Source organism: Monodon monoceros, unplaced genomic scaffold (assembly GCF_005190385.1).
Source record: "Monodon monoceros isolate NGI ecotype Baffin Bay Population unplaced genomic scaffold, NGI_Narwhal_1 Super_Scaffold_16, whole genome shotgun sequence".
In the NCBI taxonomy this organism is placed as follows: Eukaryota; Metazoa; Chordata; class Mammalia; order Artiodactyla; family Monodontidae; genus Monodon; species Monodon monoceros.
The window spans coordinates 63,041,090-63,060,276 of NW_021703772.1; the positions used below are offsets into that span (position 1 = coordinate 63,041,090).

Here is a 19,187-nt window from a genome sequence, read left to right on the forward strand (position 1 = left end):
CAGTCTGGGAAGATCTCACATGCCGCGGAGCGGCTGGGCCCGTGAGCCATGGCCGCTGAGCCTGTGCGTCCAGAGCCTGTGCTCTGCAATGGGAGAGGCCACAACAGTGAGAGGCCCGCGTACCACAAAAAAAAAAAAAAAAAAAATAGAATTCCTACTATGTGTATTCTCAAACTTCAGTGTGCATTAGAATTACCTGGATGACTTGCTAAATCACTAGTTACTGGGACCCACACCCAGGGTTTTCAATTCAGTGGGAATGGAGATCAGTCTGAGAAGTTGCATTTCCAACAAATTCCTAGATGAGGGTGATATTGTTGGGTGCATGCGGAACATCACTTTTGAGCAGCACTAGTGGTGCAAGACATAATTCTTACCTGTACTGGTCAGGACAGGGCTAACTCATACCTCAAGGAGCTTGTGGTCTCGCAGGGAAGATATTTATGTAAATGACATACTGCTGTCTCCTTAGGGGCTAACAGATAGAGTAAGTGGACAAGAGGAAAAGCAGATTTAACTTTCAGTTTATGAGATCAAGGCAGCCTTTGTGGAGGAGGTGGCAAGTGACTGAGCCTTGACTGATGGGTAGAATTTAGAAATGCAAGACAGCAGGATGAAATGGAGAAATGCATTCCATTTGAAATATATTGCATTAAAAACTGTAAAAAATATCCCCTTTTTCTGATATTTACGAGACAATTCAAAATTTGAAATTGTTAAAATTTTCAATTGTCTCATAAATGTCAAAATTGTGTTTTTAAAACAGATTTTTAATGCAATATGCTAATCAATTAATGTTAATGTTTTTAGTGTTCTAATGGTGTTGTGGTTATGTCAAAACGAGTCCCTAACTTTTAGAAAGTCATACTGAGATATTTGTGGGTGATAAGACGTGCTGTCTGGGAAAGTGGATGGGGTCTGGATAGAGCAGTGTTGGCCAGTGGTTGATGATAGCTGGGGCCTTGTGACGAGTACATGAGAGATTCATTATACTATTTTATTCACTTTTGTGTATGTTAGAAATTCTTCATAATAAAATTTTTCAAAAACAGAAACTATATGAGCAAAATTAACCTAAAGAAGTGCAGGGCTCATTGTTTATTTCTATCAGAATATAAAGTAAACAATTGAACAATAAGGGTAAAATGGTAACTTGAGACCAAGTCAATCAATGATTTGACTTGAATGCCGCTAAGGAATATGGATTTTTTAAGATATTTTTAAAAATATCTTATATTTTTAAGATAATGAAGGAACACTGAAAGCGTTTTGAACAGGGAAATAATATGAAAAAAGTGCACTTTGAGAATATTATTGTGGCAATGGTAGGCAAAACTGACTGGGAGGGCAAGAGTCTGAAGGTAAGGACCAGGTAGTAAGGGCCTGAATAGAGATCTAGAGAATAGAAAAAAGGGAAGGTGGGGGTGGTGTAATATAGGTGAATCTGTAGGTGTTGGCAACCAGTTAACTATAAAGAAGTCATGGAAGATACCAAGATTCTGAACTGGAGGACTGGGAGAACTCCAATGCCATTAAAAGAAAGGGAATATTGTGGGCTTCCCTGGTGGGGCAGTGGTTAAGAATCCACCGGCCAATGCAGGGGACACGGGTTCGACCCCTGGTCCGGGAAGATCCCACATGCCGCAGAGCAACTAAGCCCGTGAGCCACAACTACTGAAGCCCGAGTGTCTAGAGCCCGTGCTCCGCAACAAGAGAAGCCACTGCAATGAGAAGCCCATGCACCACAACCAAGAGTAGCCCCCGCTCGCCGCAACTAGAGAAAGCCCGCGCACAGCAACGAAGAACCAACGCAGCCAAAGATAAAATAAATAAATTTTTTAAAAAGGGCATATTTACCAAGAAAATGATAAAGTTTGTTTTTGAAATGTTACTAGTGAGGAATCTTTGTGATATGACCAGAAGATAGCTAGAAATCTGTGACTGGAATGCAGAAAAGTGGGCAAAACAAGCTGAATCTGAGAGACAACTATATGAGATGGGATGAGATTGCCCTGGGAAATAAGTTGGTGGGAAATGAGGGTCAAGGACTTTGGGAAGCATCTAAATTTAGGGATTAGGGAAGAGAAGAGGAACCAGAGAAGGGACTAGTAGAGAGGTAGAAGGTATAAAACTTCACATTCGTGTAGGTACTTTAGCTTAGTGGCATCAACTATTCTGCCCATAACAATTAGACCAAAATTAAATTACGAGAAATAAAAACTGAATATTCTTTGTACACGCATGTTCATAGCAGCATTATTCTAAATAACCAAAAGGTGGAAACAACCCAAATGTCCATCAATGGATGAATGGAGAAACAAAATGTATATGCATATGTATTAGTCAGGGTGCTACAGAGAAACAGAACCAAGAGGATGTGTATACATGTGTAATAAGGAATTTGCTTCTGTGAGGATCTTTTGGATGTTTCTGCCCACTCATACTAGAAGTCAACCTAACAAAAATAGTCCACTAAAGAGGGCAAAAAAATGTCAGGTACAAGATGTTCACCTTAGTCTAAGAGACGTAGTTGCAGCCTGTGTCAGTCTTGATTATCTCAAAGCCTTGCTAATGAGCAGTTTTCCCATTCTGCTCACGGATCAGTCATGCGCATCCAGATTCCATCAAAAATACATTAGAGAGATGATGCAAGCATTATTCTAAACTGAAGAAATAATTTATTATCTTGAAGTAGTAAATGGCCTAAAGAAATTGCTGAAAATGTTTTTTGATTATTGTTAAAAATTTAGTATTCATTATGCTGAAACTAAAATTGTATTTGTGAGACACTGGCAAATTATTAAATGGATAATGCTAAATAACCACACCTAACTGATTAATTAATTCAACTTGGATTGGGGTGGAAGGGTTGAATTCTGTATTTATCCAGACATAGCAGAATGCGTGTTTCCTTAAAAGAAGAATTGTACAAGTAGTGTGATTGTCTTGTTTTGGGAGCTACATGCATCGCCTTAGCTAAAGTTAGTAATGAATTGCAACAATTTCTCTATTTCTTTGCTAACTTAGATTTTGTTCTATTTAAAGTCTTATTTATATGTGTTTTAATATGACAACCTATTGTATAGGAAGTAGGTAGTGTATAAATCATAAAAACAAGAAGGCATTTTGAGTACTTACCTTATAAGGACCTAGTCCAAGGTATTTGCATTTACCTTCTCTTTTAGTCTTCACATTGGGTATAGGAGGAAGATACTACTCTTACTGTTATTATTATTATTACCCTCACTTTACAGATAAGGAAACTGAGGTTCAAGAGACCAAGTAACTTACCCACCGTCACACTTATCAAATGATGGAGCCTGGATGTCAAACCCAGGCAGTCTTACTACAGAGTTGAAGCTGTTACCCACTGTGTAATTAATTGAAGAAGTAAATTGACTACAGGACATTAGCACTTGGTTAATATGTACAACAATATCCTCTGAAACTGAACAGATTAAAATTATAACTCATGATGCTTCTGCCTCTCCACAACACCCCTCCCCCAACACACCAAATCTACTGTGAAGGCAATTTCAATTCTGCCAGCAGTATCACCATTGTCTCAAACCTTAAATTACCTCTGACTTATGTCTCTCCTTGCACTTTTATATACAATACAGCCAATCAGAGACAGCAGGTAGCAAGAATCTTAGTTATTAAAATTTTTTTAATCTATTATTTTTTATTTATTTTTTTATAGTATTGAACAATACTATATTAGTTTCAGGTATACAACGTAATGATTCAATATTTTTATAGAGTATATTCCATTTAAAGGTATTTATAGGGCTTCCCTGGTGGCTCAGTGGTTAAGAATCCACCTGCCAATACAGGGGACATGGGTTCTAGCTCTGGTCCGGGAAGATACCACATGCTGCGGAGCAACTAAGCCCATGCGCCACAACTACTGAAGTCCACTCTGCAACAAGAGAAGCCACCTCAATGAGAAGCCCGCGCACCGCAACGAAGAGTAGCCCCCGCTCACTGTAACTGGAGAAAGCCCGCGTGCAGCAACGAGCACCCAACGCAGCCAAAAATAAATAAATAAAACAAATGTATTTTAAAAAGGTATTATAAAATATTGGCTATATTCCCTGTGCTGTACAACACATCCTTGTTGCTTATTTATTTTATACATAGTAGTGTGTACCTCTTAATCCCCTACCCCTATCTTGCCCCTCTCCTGGCTATTAAAAGTTTTGTGTCATTGAATTTCTACTGGGTTAGGGACTACCAGTACTAGGTACTGCCTTTTAATGTCTTTGCTTTAATTTACAGGATCAAAAACAGAGAATGAAGAAATTTTGGAATTTGTTATTATTAGAAGCCAGTAAACAGTAATATTTCAGCCACTTCCCAATGGAGAGTTATTAAATCATGAGACAGATTATGCAATGGTAGTTTTAGTAGTTTTATTAGTTTTATTTAAGCTACGGGTAGTATCAAAGAAGAGGCTATATACTTGGCAACAGAATACAATTAAAGTCCAATATTTATATTTGTTACATAAACTTTTATTTGAAATGGATGAATGGTCCGTCAGGCCAGTCCTCCAGGAACTATTGATACTTTACCCAAGGAGAGCGGAGAGTCCAGCCGCTCTCAGAAAGAACTACCTATCCCAGAATGCCCTTTTCTCCATCTTTCCCGCGAGAATCCCGGAGGGCTAGCTCAACCAATCCCTTCGTGAAGAGCCTATACTATCAGCCAATCAGAAAGCGAAAGGGTGCCCAAAGGCGGGAGGCGGAAGGCGCCATAGGTTTGAAATAGGAAAGTTGGCGGCGGCTGCGGGATCCGGTTCTGGAGACCCGCTGTTGGCTGGTATCGGTTCGTGTCTTTGTGGGGCAGGTGGTCGGGCTCAGGCCTGCCGGAGAAGGTGGTAATTGAGCTGGGCTCCGAAACCCGCCTGTCGCGATTGGGGAAAGTGGGTTTGGAGGCGGAATGCGTGTTTTCGGGGGCGGAGTCTGAAATGCACGTCTTGTTGCTGTTTGGGCGTCTGGGCCTTGCAGGGTGGGCAGCGACGAGGCAGAGGGGTTTGGGGTTTCGCCAAGACATGTCTGTGACCTTCCTGGAAAGATTTGACGTCACTGGGAAGGTTTTAGCGTTATAGAGAACTGGTGGGTCCTGGAGTCTTACAGGACATCCTTTTACAGAGGAGGACACTGAGGCCCAGAGAGTCGAGGTCAAGTACTAGTCCTGGACTAAGCCCACTAAACTCCCCTCCAGTCTCCGTTTTACTGGTATTTTTCCCGGTCTGGGGGTGGGGGAGGGAGAGGGAGTGTAGATGTGTGGGATCTTATTCTATGATAGGGGCCCTGTCATTTGGGACCTGACAATCCAGGGTGGAATCAGAAAGGTCAGAGTTGGAAGCGGCCTTAGAAGTCACCAATTTTACTTGTGAAAAAAGGAGGCAGAGTCATTTCCCCAAGGTCAGAGAGTGTGTAAGTGTTATGTGCGGTCACACTACTAACGAATTCCTGGGAGGTAGAGTGTCCTGATTTCCTGCTGCACCTTGACCGTAGTTAAGTCTAGGAGGCTTGATCTGCCCTGGAATATCTAGAGTTAAAAGTAAGTTGTTATGAGAGTAGGGGATTAACAGATGCACATTATCCTATATAAAATAAACAACAAAGGTTTACTGTATAGCACAGGGAATTATATTCAATATGTTGTAATAAACTATAATGGAATAGAATTGAAAAAATATAGATATATACATATATATATAACTGAATCTCTTTGCTGTACACCTGAAACTAATACAATACTGTAAATCAACTGTACTTCAATAGGAAAAAAAAAAAAAGTAAGTTGCTAACCATTTTCTAGCAAAGATCAAACTGCCAAAATATACTTGATTGGAATATGTGGCTGATATGGTTTCAATAACTTAAAAAATATAATGTGTCCTATTTGTTTTCTAGCATTGTCTTACAAAATGGTAGAGGACGAACTGGCACTATTCGATAAAAGCATAAATGAATTTTGGAATAAATTCAGAAGCACTGTCAGTGACACCTCCTGTCAGATGGTGGGCCTAAGAGATACCTACAAGGATTCCATTAAAGCATTTGCAGGTACCTAAGTTTAACTTGTAACATGCTGTTTTTGTTTGATTTTTAGTGTAATTTCAGCTGAATTGAAACTTCACCTCCCAATTTCTCTTTCAGAAAAGCTGTCTGTGAAATTAAAGGAAGAAGAACGAATGGTTGAGATGTTTCTGGAATATCAAAATCGTATGTGACAATCTGTAGAAATGGATCACAGAGGGTTTTTTCTAAATTAAACATCTTCATGAAATCCCTCATACAAGTAAAACAATGTATTTATAGATATACAGTGTATACACATATGAAAATAATGAACATATGTGTACCCATAATGCAGCTTAATAAATGGAACATCCCATGTTATACCTTCCTCTTCTCTCACCTTCTAGAACTAATCTGTCAATATTTTAATTTAGTATTGAGTTTTTGAATGTTATATAAATGGCATCATTTTGTATGTATTCTGTCCCTTTGTTCACTCAGCATTATGCTTGTGAGATTCATTTATACTGATGTGTAAATGCCTGAATTTTTTTAAAATGAGTTTCACAGACTAGGGTTTGAAAATCTGGAGTTCCCTCAGGTCTTTGGGTGTAGGGTTAATACTCTGACAGTTTTTCTTTCCATATTTTTACTGCTGTTCTTGCCTTCTCTTTACTACGCCTCTGCAGATTGTCCAGAGTGGATCGGCAGCTTTTACTGAGTTCTCACACACAGACCACAGACATGTAGCCACAGTCCAAAATCCACTGGAGATACTAAATTTAGCTGCACCATGTTTTGAACACTATTAAATCAGAGTGCCTTTATGTGTGACACATGTGGTTAATATGCCACAGTCCCTGATTGTTTCTTCTCCTTTGCTTTGAGCACTTAGTTTACTCATTATCTGGACCCTGAAGGCATTTGATCTTGGAAACCTGGTAGGCTGTTATGGTAGACTTCTACCCATGTTTATTTTCTAAGCTGCCCTGAAGCTTCCATGTCCTTTTACTGCTTCTCATTCCCTCTGTAACCAGTAGCAGGAAGGAAAACCGTGTGTGTGTGTGTGTTTGTAAGAGTGATATTGAGTTTAGGTCCTTTAAACACTCTTGGTTTGTAGAATCCCTAGGGATTAGAAAATTAAGTTTGAAACTATAAATTTTCAAAAACTACAATTCATCTCAAAGTGTGCTCTGAATGATTATCTGTAGTGTGAAGATGTGTTCTAAATAGTTTAAAATCTAAAAGCATTATCATTTTTCTTTTAAAAAATCAGTTTATACTTGAACAGAAATATAATTTACATAAGTTTGATTAATTCGTTGAACATTTAACTGCTATTTGCCAAGCACCAAGGAGGCCACAATTCGTAAGATGTAATCTATACACTGCTCACAATTTAGTGGAAGACATAGGTAGGAAAACTACAATTAAAATACATTGTAATAGTTGCTATAATGATGGAATGGGAATTTAGTGACATAGAATCTGGAGAGCTTGAATTTTCCAGTGAGGATTACAAAATACTTAACAGCTAACCCTTACGTTATACACCACATGCCAGGCCCTATACTGAGCTCTTTACATATAGTGATTCACTGAATCCTCACAACAACCCTCGGAGGTATATTTATTGTTTTTAATCCTACCTTATGGATGAGGAAATAGGCACAGAGAGGTTAAGTAAGTTGCTCAAGGTCAGACAGCTGGTAATCAACAGAAACATGATTTGAATGTGCACAGTCTGTCACACTGCCCTGGAGAAGGTCACATAGAAGAGGGACGGGGAAGTCCATCAGAGTCAGTGCCCGTATTCTAGAGGAGGGAAGAGCATATGGAATGTGGTGGAAACATGAGAGCTTGTTGAATTGTGGGATGGCTAGAGTACAGTGTGAATGGGGAGTGGCAGAGAAGTGGCTGGTCAGATGAAGTACATTATATGTTGGGCAGAGGAGATTTATTTTGCAGATGAAGAAATTAAAGGGTCACTGAGGTTAGGAAACTTGCCTAAGATCATATATTTTGTAGATAGAGGGTCTAGGATTGCAGCTGAAACGTCTGTGCTCTTTCCAGTGTACCACCTCACCTTTCCACATAGAAGGGAAAGTGTAAGTGCGGGTTCCCATGGTGAGTAGTGAAAGTTTGAAATATTGGCCCTGGCGAATAAAAGAGCTGACTATAAACATATAAAATAATAGTCATGCAATACTGAGGGCCCTTACATTTGTGTTGGCACAAATCCACACAATTGTTCAAATGTTAGAATGAAAACACTCACATATATGGTATTTATGTACCACTTAATAGTTTAAAACTTTTCAATTATCATTGGATACCCTAACCCTGTAGCGAAAGTAAATGGGCAGCCATTATTATTCTCGTTTTACAAATGAGGAAAAGAGGCCCCGAAGTTGTGATTTGATCAAGGTCCTTGGGTAACAACTGAGAAGCCAGATGGGAACTGAGAACTTTTGACTTTAAAACTGTATCTCTTTTGCAGTACCGTTCTACTTAATTATCCTTAAAAAGTAGCATTTTTCTTTCTGGTAATTCTGATAAGATGTTTATTTTTAAATTACACCTGATATAATGTGATCATGTCCAAATTCTTGGAAAATATAGAAAAATAAAAAAATATCTAATGTTGAGAACCACACTTAACAGAAGACTTTATAGTTTTTATTTTTCATATGCTATCTAGGTTTTTTTAAGATAATTGTGTTCATGGTATCTATATAACTTTGTATCATTTTTTTTTCTTTTATCTACTATGGCAGGATTTTCCCACATTACTGAATTCTTTGAAAATATATTACACATTATTGATATACTGTGTTTAATAATTTACTTATTAGTCATATACAATGTTTTCAGTTTTTCAACATTATAAATAACACTGAAAATAATTTTTTGTATATGAATACTTGCACACATCTTGTTTTCTTAGAGGAACTTTGTAAAAATGAAATTACTGGATCAAAGGACATGAATATCCTTAAGACTTTTATTTTGCAATGTCAAAAATATTTTCCAAAAAAAAAAAATTTTCCATATGGACTCTAGTATTTTTCATTCTCAACACTAGCTATTATTTTTGTAAACATTGTTATAATAAATGAAAATTAGTGTTATTGCTTTATTTGCATTTCTATGATTACTGAGGTTAAATCATCTTTTGTATTTGATAACCATCTGCATTCTGTGTTTCCTCTGTTCATTCCTTTGCTGGTCTTTTTCTTAGGAATTTATATTTGTGTCTTCTTTAGATTAAGAATAATTACCTTTGTTGGGAGAGGATAGTTTAGTGGTCAAAATCATGACCTTTGAAGTTAAGACCTGAGTTTGAATCCAGGTCTTACTGTTGATTGCATTCTAGCAAGTAAAGCTGTGAGCAAGTTATTGAACTGCTGAGTCTTTTCCTTCTTCTTTTTTTTTTTTAATCGAAGTTATAGTTGGTTTACAATGCGTTAGTTTTGGGTGTACAGCAAAGCGATTCAGTTATATATATGTATGTATCTATTCTTTTTCGGATTCTTTTCCCTCATAGGTTATTACAAAATATTGAGTAGAGTTCCCTTTGCTATACAGTAGGTCCTTGTTGGTTATCTATTTTATATATAGTATTTTCTTTTTCTTTTAAAAAAGAGTAAGATGTACATGGTAATTGTATTACTGTGAAAGTTAAGTAAATTTATATAAATATAAGAACACAGTATCTAGCATATAGTAGAGTTTTTATGCTTATTTGAATCAAATATGAGTTTGTCTGCTTGCCTGCCTTTCTCTTTGATTTCTTTTTGCCTTTGAGTAAAACAATCTTTCCCCATATAGTTAATTTTATATTCACAGATACTGCCTTTTAGGTTTCATAAGATTTCATTTTACATTTAAATATTTAATAAATTTGTTTGGGGAACAATCTACTTCTTGACTTACGATATTTATCATATTAATTTGCTAAGTGTACCAACATTTGTTTTCGAATTTTTTTTTTGCTTTAACTGAGCTGTAGGTCTGTTCTTCCTCCCTACCTCCCTCTCTTCCTCTCTCGTTTCTTCTTTTTCGTATATTCCAGAATTATTTATATAACATTAACGTTAGCTATTTCTTCAAAGCATCTACAAAGCCATCTTCTAGAGTTTGGTTGCCTTTGGTGATAGGTTTTATTCATGTATTTATTTGGAGGGGAGAGCTGCAAAGGTCATGATCTTCTGATTTTGTATTTCATGGTTTAATTTAGTATTCTCATTTTAATAAGCATTTTTGTCTCTTCATTTTTACTTTCAAAGACAAACAGGAAAGACTAGATATGGATTTTTGTTGTTCGTTTACAATTTTTACAATCATCGGGAAATGCTTATCAATTAAAACATTCTTTATTAATTTTATGAAAGTCAGTACTTTGCTCTTATCTTAGATACATGTTGACAAGCAAAGCATATAGATTCTAGCTAATACTTTATGCTTCTTACAGAGATCTGCAGGCAGAATAAGCTCATTCAAGAAAAGAAAGAGAATTTGTTGAAGTTGATTGCTGAAGTAAAAGACAAAAAGCAGGAATTGGACGCACTGACCGCAAATATCCAGGATCTTAAGGAAGAATATGCTAGGAAGAGGGAAAGTAAGTTTCCAGTTGTACATGTATTTAAAACAACCTAAATTTCAAAGTGGTGATGGTTCACAGTGTGGACATCTTGCCTTCTCCCCAGCTCACCGCCACAGGTGGCTAACATACGTCACGGTCACAGCCAGCCACTCACCTCTCTGCAAGGTGTCTGTGAAGTTTGCTAAGTGCGTTTCATTTTCCTTCTTTTGCTTAAACATCCTTTTGATTTCTGATAGAACCAGAGAATAATGAAATTGATATGGGAGTTTAATTAAGCAAAGTGGGAGACAGTTTCACTAAATAAGATTTGCCTGGGAGAAACCATAGTGTAATTTATGCAACAAATTTATTGATCATACATTCTCTGTCAGGAACTATTAAGCATGCTTTTCACACTGCAAAGCCTCTTTGTCTAAGACGTTCACTTTTTTTTTTTTTTTTTGCGGTACGCGGGCCTCTCACTGTTGTGGCCTCTCCCGTTGCGGAGCACAGGCTCCGGACGCGCAGGCTCAGCGGCCATGGCTCACGGGCCCAGCTGCTCCGCGGCATGTGGGATCTTCCCGGACCGGGGCATGAACCCACGTCCCCTGCATCGGCAGGCGGGCTCCCAACCAACCACTGTGCCACCAGGGAAGCCCCGTTCACATTTTTTAAAAAAGGTGCTTCTTTTGGATAGGAGCCTTATTTGCCCACAAATGAAATAATCAATTCTAAAATCTCTTGAAAATAGCAAAGTTTGTTTTGTGACTGCTTTTCCTTATAGAGTTTGTGTACCAGTCAACATTATTTTTCTCATCTGCTAAGTATTACTTAGGGAATACTGCACTAAATTTAAAAGAAAATTCTAAACTAGCGTGAAATAAGGCTGACTTCTTGTGAGAAGTAGTTATGTTTAAAGAATAGAATATTTTTCCAATGAAGCAACTGATATATCTTTGGCTAACCAGGAAAAGCAAAATAGTGTACAAGAAGTCTTTCTATTTCTGTGCTAGTCATGCAAGCCCTTGGCCTATTTATTCATGCTACTTCATAATAAAATAGAACAAAACTTATTCCTCATACTACCTGTATGTATTTTCTCATGCATTTTTTCCTTCCAGCTTGAATAAACAGAAGCCCCTTTTTGCAAATTGGTAGAGATAGAAACTGTAACAAATGTAAATGTAAGCTGATTCATTTGCCTGGCATCATTTTTATAGTTGTTTTTAAGTTTGTTTTAACTAATTAACATTAATTGAATGTTATTTAAAATATTCGATACTCTGTGTCTGTGTTTTTAATCATAGCTATTTCCACTGCTAACAAAGCTAATGAAGAGAGGTTGAAAAGGCTACAGAAATCTGCAGACCTGTATACAGATCGACTTGGACTAGAAATTCGAAAAATTTATGGTAAGTATATTAAATGTAACTAAAACATAGGATATTAGAAAAGTCTGTCTTAAGTAGAAAAGAATTTAAAAAATATTTTCAAGTAAAATAATGGCCACATTATTAACTTTTTAGATAGTAGGAAAAAATTACAAGATTTTTATCATCCTAATGTAATTACTGATCCTTGGTTGTTTATCATCCAGTATTTTAATAAATGTATTTTAGGCATGGTTGGCAACATGCAAATCAGTTTTTTACCTTGTTCTTACTAGCATTGTATGATTAGTATTTCTCTAATTGCTATAGCCTTCATAATGGTAATTTTTAAATGGTGGTGTAATAATTCGTTCCGTAAGTGTAGCATAACTTATTCAATCATATCTATTGTTTAACCCATATTACTCTAAGTTAACATTTGGATTTTACATTTTCCAGTTTTAGAAGTACTATAGTGAACATAGGTAGACTTCTCCATTTTTTTGACACAATTTCCATGGAATTCCCAGAGATGAATTACTGAGTTAAAGCATATGAATATTTTTGTGGCCATTATGTAAATATGTGCCAATTTACAGAAATATTTATTGTGTTGGGAGTTCCCAAGATTACATTCAGTTTTGGCAATTCACTGGAAAGTTTACAGGACTCAGCAGGGCTCAGATTTCTTGTGGTGAAAGGATACAAAACAAAGTCAGCCCAAAGAAAAAAGGCACATGGGGCAAAATCTAGAGAAAACGAGCTTTTCAGACACAAGTTTTTAAGAGTCCTAACCCAGTGGAGTCACACAGGACGTACTTAATCCCTTCAGCATCAAATTGTGACAGTACATGTGAAGTGTTTTCTACTGGGGAAGCTCATTAGAGACTCTGGAAGCTTGTGCCTGGTTTTCCGTGGACTTCACCCCAGGTATCTTTTCCTGTTGCTGATTTTGCTGTATCGTTTCACTGTAATCATAGCACTGAGTATAACCATACGATGAGTCCTATGAGTCCTTCTAGTGAATTTTCAAACCTGTGGTGGTCTTGGGGATCTCTGACACATCAGGCAAGGACCAGCCTTGCAAGCAGGCCTTTTCTGGGGATAGCAGTCTCAGGCCTGCTATGTTAACTCTTCTGTGCAATCTGTCTACAATGTAAAGAGTACCCATTGCATTGTATTTGTGCCAGAATTGTAGTTTTTTTAAAGTTTTTGGTTTTATTTTGGTTTTTAGCAGTTGACTAGATATAATAGAAACTATTTTTTTAAATGCATTTCTTTAATTATTAATGAAAATGTGACCATTTTTTCCCATTGTTTACTAATTACACTTCTTTCTGAGATTGATTGGGCCCTTTATTCATATATCTATTTGCCTTGGTTTTTGTTTTTCTTCCTGTCAGAATGAGTTTTTAATACAAAATATTAACCTTTGCTTAGAGGAGAACATAAGGTCCAGCTCTGAACTTTTGATCCATTGGTCTCTAAGTTTATATTCACTGTTATCCTGAGGTGCTTTTTTGTGTTTTGTTTCAAAACCAGTTTTAAAGCTTTAAAATTATTTTTATATTTAAAGTAGAAGTTTCTCATAGTCCTCAAAATCAGGAAATAATGTTTTAAAGAAGAGACAACACAAATTAAACTCTTCATTTTGACTAACTGAATATCTTATGAAATCTTTTCTTTGGCATGCATACCTCCCATTACTGTTAACAGTTAAAAAAATCTGGTATACTGACCTAATTACTTCACTTTGAATTTAAATGCAAGACAAATTTTTTTCAGTGTTTCTGAAGATTTCTTTTTATAATTAAAAGCATTTTTTATGCTGTAGAGTAAAACTGAAATGCATGTGAATTTCTACTTTGTGGCTGCCATTTTGAAATTTACTGAGTATTTACTCCTTAGTAAGCATTTGGAGGTCTTTTGAAAAATAGGCTTTAAGTCCAGATAACTGTGTAGAAAAAGTCAAATTAAATTTGTCAAATTATTAAATGACAATAAAAACTTTTTATTGCGGTTAAATATATATAACAGAATTTGCCATTTTAACTCTATTTTATTGTAAAATTCAGTGGCATTAATTACATTCACAGTGTTATGCAATCATTACCACCATCTGTTTCCAGAATTTTTCATCATCACAAACAGAAACTCTGTACCCATTAAATAATTCCCATTCCTCTCTCCCCTCAGCCCCTAATAACGTCTAATTTACTTTCTGTCTACAAATTTGCCTATTCTAGGTATTTCATATAAGTGGAATCATATAATATTTGTCCTTCTGTGTTTGGCTTATTTCACTAAGCATAATGTTTTCAGGGTTCATCTATGTTGTAGCAAGTACCAAAACATCATTCCTTTTTATGGGTGAATGATATCGTGTATATATATGCCATGTTTTGCTTATGTGTTCATCTGTTGGTGGATGCCAGATTACTCTCATCTTTTGGCTGCTGTGAGTAATGCTGCTGTGAACATTACATGCAGTTATCTGTTTGAGTCTCTATTCTCAGTTCTTTTGAGTATATACCGCAGAATGGAATTGCTGGGTCATGTAATTCTTTGTTTAAATTTTTTGAGGAACTGCCAAAGTCTTTTCTACAGCACCTGCACCATTTTACACTCCCACCAGCAACGTACAAGGGCTCCAATTTCTCCACATCTTTGCCCACACTGTTATTTATTTATTTTATTATAGTCATCCTAGTAGATGTGAAATGGTATCTCATTGTAGTTTTGGTTTATATTTTCTCAGTGATTAGTGGTAAGGAGTATCTTTTCATGTGCTTATTGGCCATTTGTATATATTCTATGGAGAAATACCTATTCAAGTCCCTTTGTCCATTTTTGAATTGGGTTTTTCTTTTTGTTGTTCAGTTGTAGGAGTTTTTTTCATATATCTTGTATATTAAACCCATATCAGATCTATGATTTGCAGATACTTTCTCCCATTCCGTGGGTTGTATTTTCACTCTCTTGATAGTGTCCTTTTAAGGGCAAAGTTTTAAATTTCTTAATTTTGATAAAGTCCAATTTATCTATTTTTGTTGTTGTTGTTGCTTGTGCTTTTGGTCATATTTAAACTACAGTGCATTTCAAAGCTAATTTGTAACTTGTATGTTTGGAGACATTGGTTAAGTGAATATATGTACTTAGCTATGTAGATATCGATCAGAGATGGAGGTAAGGAAGCTCATCTCCATTGAGAGCTTTGGCACAATAAAATAATTCTCATACTAAATAATTTAATCCCTTTTTTCAGGTGATAAGTTGCAGTTTATATTCACTAATATTGACCCTAAGCATCCTGAGAGCCCATTTATGTTTTCCCTGAGCCTAAATGAAGCGAGGGACTATGAAGGTATGTACTCCTGTCTCTTAACTGGTACTTAAGATTGGCATCCCAGAATGTTATTTGACTTAGAATATAAAGTAATGTGAAGGCAAGTAATATTCCCACAAGCTGTTGCTTTTTTTCCAGTCTTGCTTCTTGGGATATTGCCTTCTAAAGGCAATTGAGTATAGTTTTTTTATAGATATTATCCAGGAGCCTTAATAAGTAACTTTTCTTCAGGTTGACACAGTGCCACAGTGGCTAAAAGACTTAAAAGACCAAAGATCACTGCATTTCATATGCAAGTATGAATTGTCCTCTTAGAGAATTTAAAACAAAGCTAAAGCTATGAAGGTTATGACTGCCTAAATGTGGATATTGTAAGTTATCTAAGTAGGTGGTTTTAAAATTGAATGTAAAGTCAGAATGTGATCATTTAACACCCCCGCTCCCCCCAAGTTATCCTATCCTGAAAATCCCGAACGTTGATAATTTAGCTTAGTTACTGATTCTGCAGCAAGCCAGAAGGGCTTTGATGCATGGGAAATATATATGTTTGGCAGTAGTGTGAACAAGAAGAGAATGGAAATATATTTATCTCTTTTTATTATTCTAAGGCCCCCTTTAAAGTAGTCCTTAACTTATTGGAATTCAGAAGAACGGTTCTTAGCTCTTTCTTTATACCTGTGTTCTCACCCTAAAGCGTTTATGGCAGACAGACGCTCAGGTAAACTGCTGAGTTGGCTCCCTGATGTGCTCTAGTGACTCAATTCCTATTCTAATGAAATTTATATTTTAGGAATCTAGTTCAGGTACAAGTGTTTGATTTTTTTACTCTATAGGTAAATGTCTTCTAATCTGATAATGGGTGCTAAATTTTAAACAGCAAAACAAACCCCCAAACCTCCTACCTAGCTTCTCAGTTTTCACCAACTTGGATAGCCTCTATGGCTAGGTAGTGTCACAGTATTTGATAATGTATTAAAATAGAATCTACAGTATCAATTTTGAACCAAGCACTCTTTGCTATTCTTTCTCTGCTTTGGTCATGGGCATTGTTTCCTAAGCAGTCTCTACCAAAGAGCTGGAAATCTGATATGGTTGAATTTCTTCTCCTTGGACAAAGGTCAAGATTGACGGTAGAGAAAGTTGGATCATTCCTTTCCTTTGACCACTTTTACTGGAGACTTGCTCCCAGTGTGTACCAGCTGGTGCAACTGCATTCGAGGGTCATATTGTTCTTTGTCTTTTGAGTCTCATTTGATTACTAGGCCATGTAAATTACCACTTTGGGAATAGCAACCACATTTTCTAATGACCCCCATTTCACTTGTAAAACTTCAGGTATTTCTTTCCACAGCTGTAAGTTATTAAGGGTTGCCATTGAAAGTTGTTCTTTTTTTGATCCAGTGACCAGAAATTAGAATTGAGGCCAAATTTTGCAGAGAAAACTGACAACAGTTCAAAAAAAATGGTTAAAATATTTTAAATAGTTAAAACAAAATGTATGGGAAATGGCATGCTGTTCTGTATCTCTAAGCTCTTCAATCCCTTGATTACCTTCTGTTTAAATTTAAAGCAAGATTATAGTACTTAACATTTGAATATTTAGAGATTAAACAAAGGAAAGGTCTAAAAGACAGGATACGAAAATCAGGTAAGTGTATCTATCATTCTATGCTGAAAGCATTTCAATAAAATGGAATTGAAATGGCTTGAATCAGATGAGAGCATCTAAGTTAGAAATATTTCTCTTCTATTAAAAAAAATCATTCAAATTTCCTTTTTTTTCCCCCCTTCTAGTGTCAGATAGTGCTCCTCATCTTGAGTGCCTAGCAGAATTTCAAGAAAATGTAAGGAAGTCCAACAATTTCTCGGCTTTTCTTGCCAATGTTCGGAAAGCTTTTACTGCTATTGTTTATAATTAATGTATAAATAGTATATAAAAACCGTTATCCTATTGTGTTTCTCTTTTTAAAAAAGGTCTCATTATTTGTTGTTTGTCTATAATCCGTTTGTATTTTTGTAACATTTCTGTGTGCTATTTCCGTAAATTATTTAAATTAAAATCTTAGGAAAGAAGATTTATAAAGTCAAGCTTTTGGAGGTCATGGACCAGTAATAATAAAAAATGAGGGGGTGTGGGCCCAACCTAAGGTTTGCAATTTTTAAAATGTACTTAACAAAATAAATATTATTATCCTAATATCATAAAGGAAACAATATTTTTATCTTAAACCAAGTGGGATCTACAGTTAAAATAAAGGACAAATCTTTACATCAGAAGAAGATTGGCAGTATTCTAAAATGTCTTTTAGAAAAGAATCTAATTTTGAAAATCCAAATATAGAAAATTTATAACCAATTTTCATCTTATAATATTTATACTGGTTAGTTGTGGTCTGGATACAAATTTGCCATCTTTGGAGTCTATTCAATACGAACTAGAACTCGATCAATTTCTAAGATTTCATTTTTGTCACCATTCTTTCTTTATAAATTTGGTTGTATTTAGGTCTGCTGGCTTTAGTGGAAGGCACGTACTACACCTCTCAGGATATCTTGGGCATACCTAAAAGCCATGGAGCAGTGGCCTTTGTCCTTCCAGCTACTGCTGTCTTCTTGCAGTCTGGGGAAAGTTTAGACCAGTTGTCTAGTTAGGGTTGGAGGGAGTTTCAGAGCACTCTCCCTCAGTGGCCTCTCATGCCTAGGAAACCCAGGTCTGGAGGTAGATTAACCTCGAAAACTGAGCTAAGAGTAGGGATGTTGTAGTTCTCTAAATGGAAATAGACACTACATGTTTAACAGAAAAAAATAGCAGATGACTACTATAGTGAGTACATATTTACTGCTTGAAATATATTCTCAAGGAACGAACAGAACTTAAGAAAAGGTTTTCATTCATTGAAACTAGAGGAAAACCATGTCTCATACCAAAAATTCTTGATACAATGTTTTGAACCATACAGCGAGAAGGCACGAGGCATTGATTCTGAAAGATCCTCTTCACCTGCAAGTTAGAGAAATGAAGACGGGGGATGAGAGACTAAATGGGTAGCTCCGCACTTAGGTCCATTTCTCCTCAAGGACCACCATTCTTCACTTCTTCTAACTGGGGTGTGGAGGTAGGACAAGACCTCTGAATGAGGCCACGTAGCAGGAAAGTCACAAAAGGATAGCATAGGAACCAGCTTTGCAGCTGGGATCCAAGGTCAGACGTATGAATAAAGTTCACTCTCATACCAAACAAAGGGCCTTAAGCCATAGAAATTTATATCAATTTTTTTTCTCACCTGGAAAGTTGATTCATTCTAAAATTGGAATTGGGAATTGGTTAGGGCTGGCCACCTTAGAATAATAGTTAGTACTTTCTTAACTCTTCTTATGTGCCCAGCACTGTTCTAAGCCCTTTACAGATGTCACCTCATTTATATTCCCTCAACAACCTGTGAGGTAGGTACTATCCATAACCTAGTTCTACAGATAAGGAATCCAAAGCACAGAGAGTGTAAGTAACTTCAAGTCAGATAGCTGGGAAGTTGTTAGAGTTGGGATTCAAACCCAGGCAGCAGTCTGGCACCTAACCCATGAACTTCACCTAGACTCTACCTTATGCCTTTCTATGCTATATTGCAGAGGAAGTATGTGAAGACAGAGTTCTTAACAAAGATTCTATACAAATTTGAATTTTTTTTTGTTTTTTGTTCTTTTTACAAATTTGAATTTTTATAATATAATTTTGCTTTTTTGTTCCTATAGAAGTATAATGATTAAGAAAAAAAAAAGGGGGAATATGTTTTGTCTGGATCCTTAGTACCTGGCCTTCAGAACCCAAGTGATTCACTGAGAACCATCTCTAG

At 36.3% G+C, this 19,187-nt stretch overlaps 1 protein-coding gene across 3 annotated transcripts; it reads left to right on the forward strand.

Moving 5' to 3' along the window:
• Positions 1-4,759: 4,759 nt before the first annotated feature.
• On the forward strand, positions 4,760-17,302 carry SPC25 (SPC25 component of NDC80 kinetochore complex). 3 transcript variants are annotated; one of them, XM_029225545.1, is made up of 7 exons: positions 4,760-4,879; positions 5,928-6,080; positions 6,174-6,239; positions 10,510-10,656; positions 11,928-12,032; positions 15,256-15,354; positions 17,131-17,302. In XM_029225545.1, the coding sequence occupies exons 2-7, from the start codon at positions 5,942-5,944 to the stop codon at positions 17,253-17,255; spliced, it is 681 nt and encodes a 226-aa protein (XP_029081378.1). In that variant the 5' UTR covers positions 4,760-4,879; positions 5,928-5,941; the 3' UTR covers positions 17,256-17,302. The 3 variants fall into 3 exon arrangements, with proteins under 3 accessions (XP_029081378.1, XP_029081379.1, XP_029081377.1); XM_029225546.1 differs by having other exon boundaries at positions 4,792-4,830; XM_029225544.1 differs by lacking the exon at positions 4,760-4,879 and having other exon boundaries at positions 5,881-6,080.
• Positions 17,303-19,187: the final 1,885 nt, after the last annotated feature.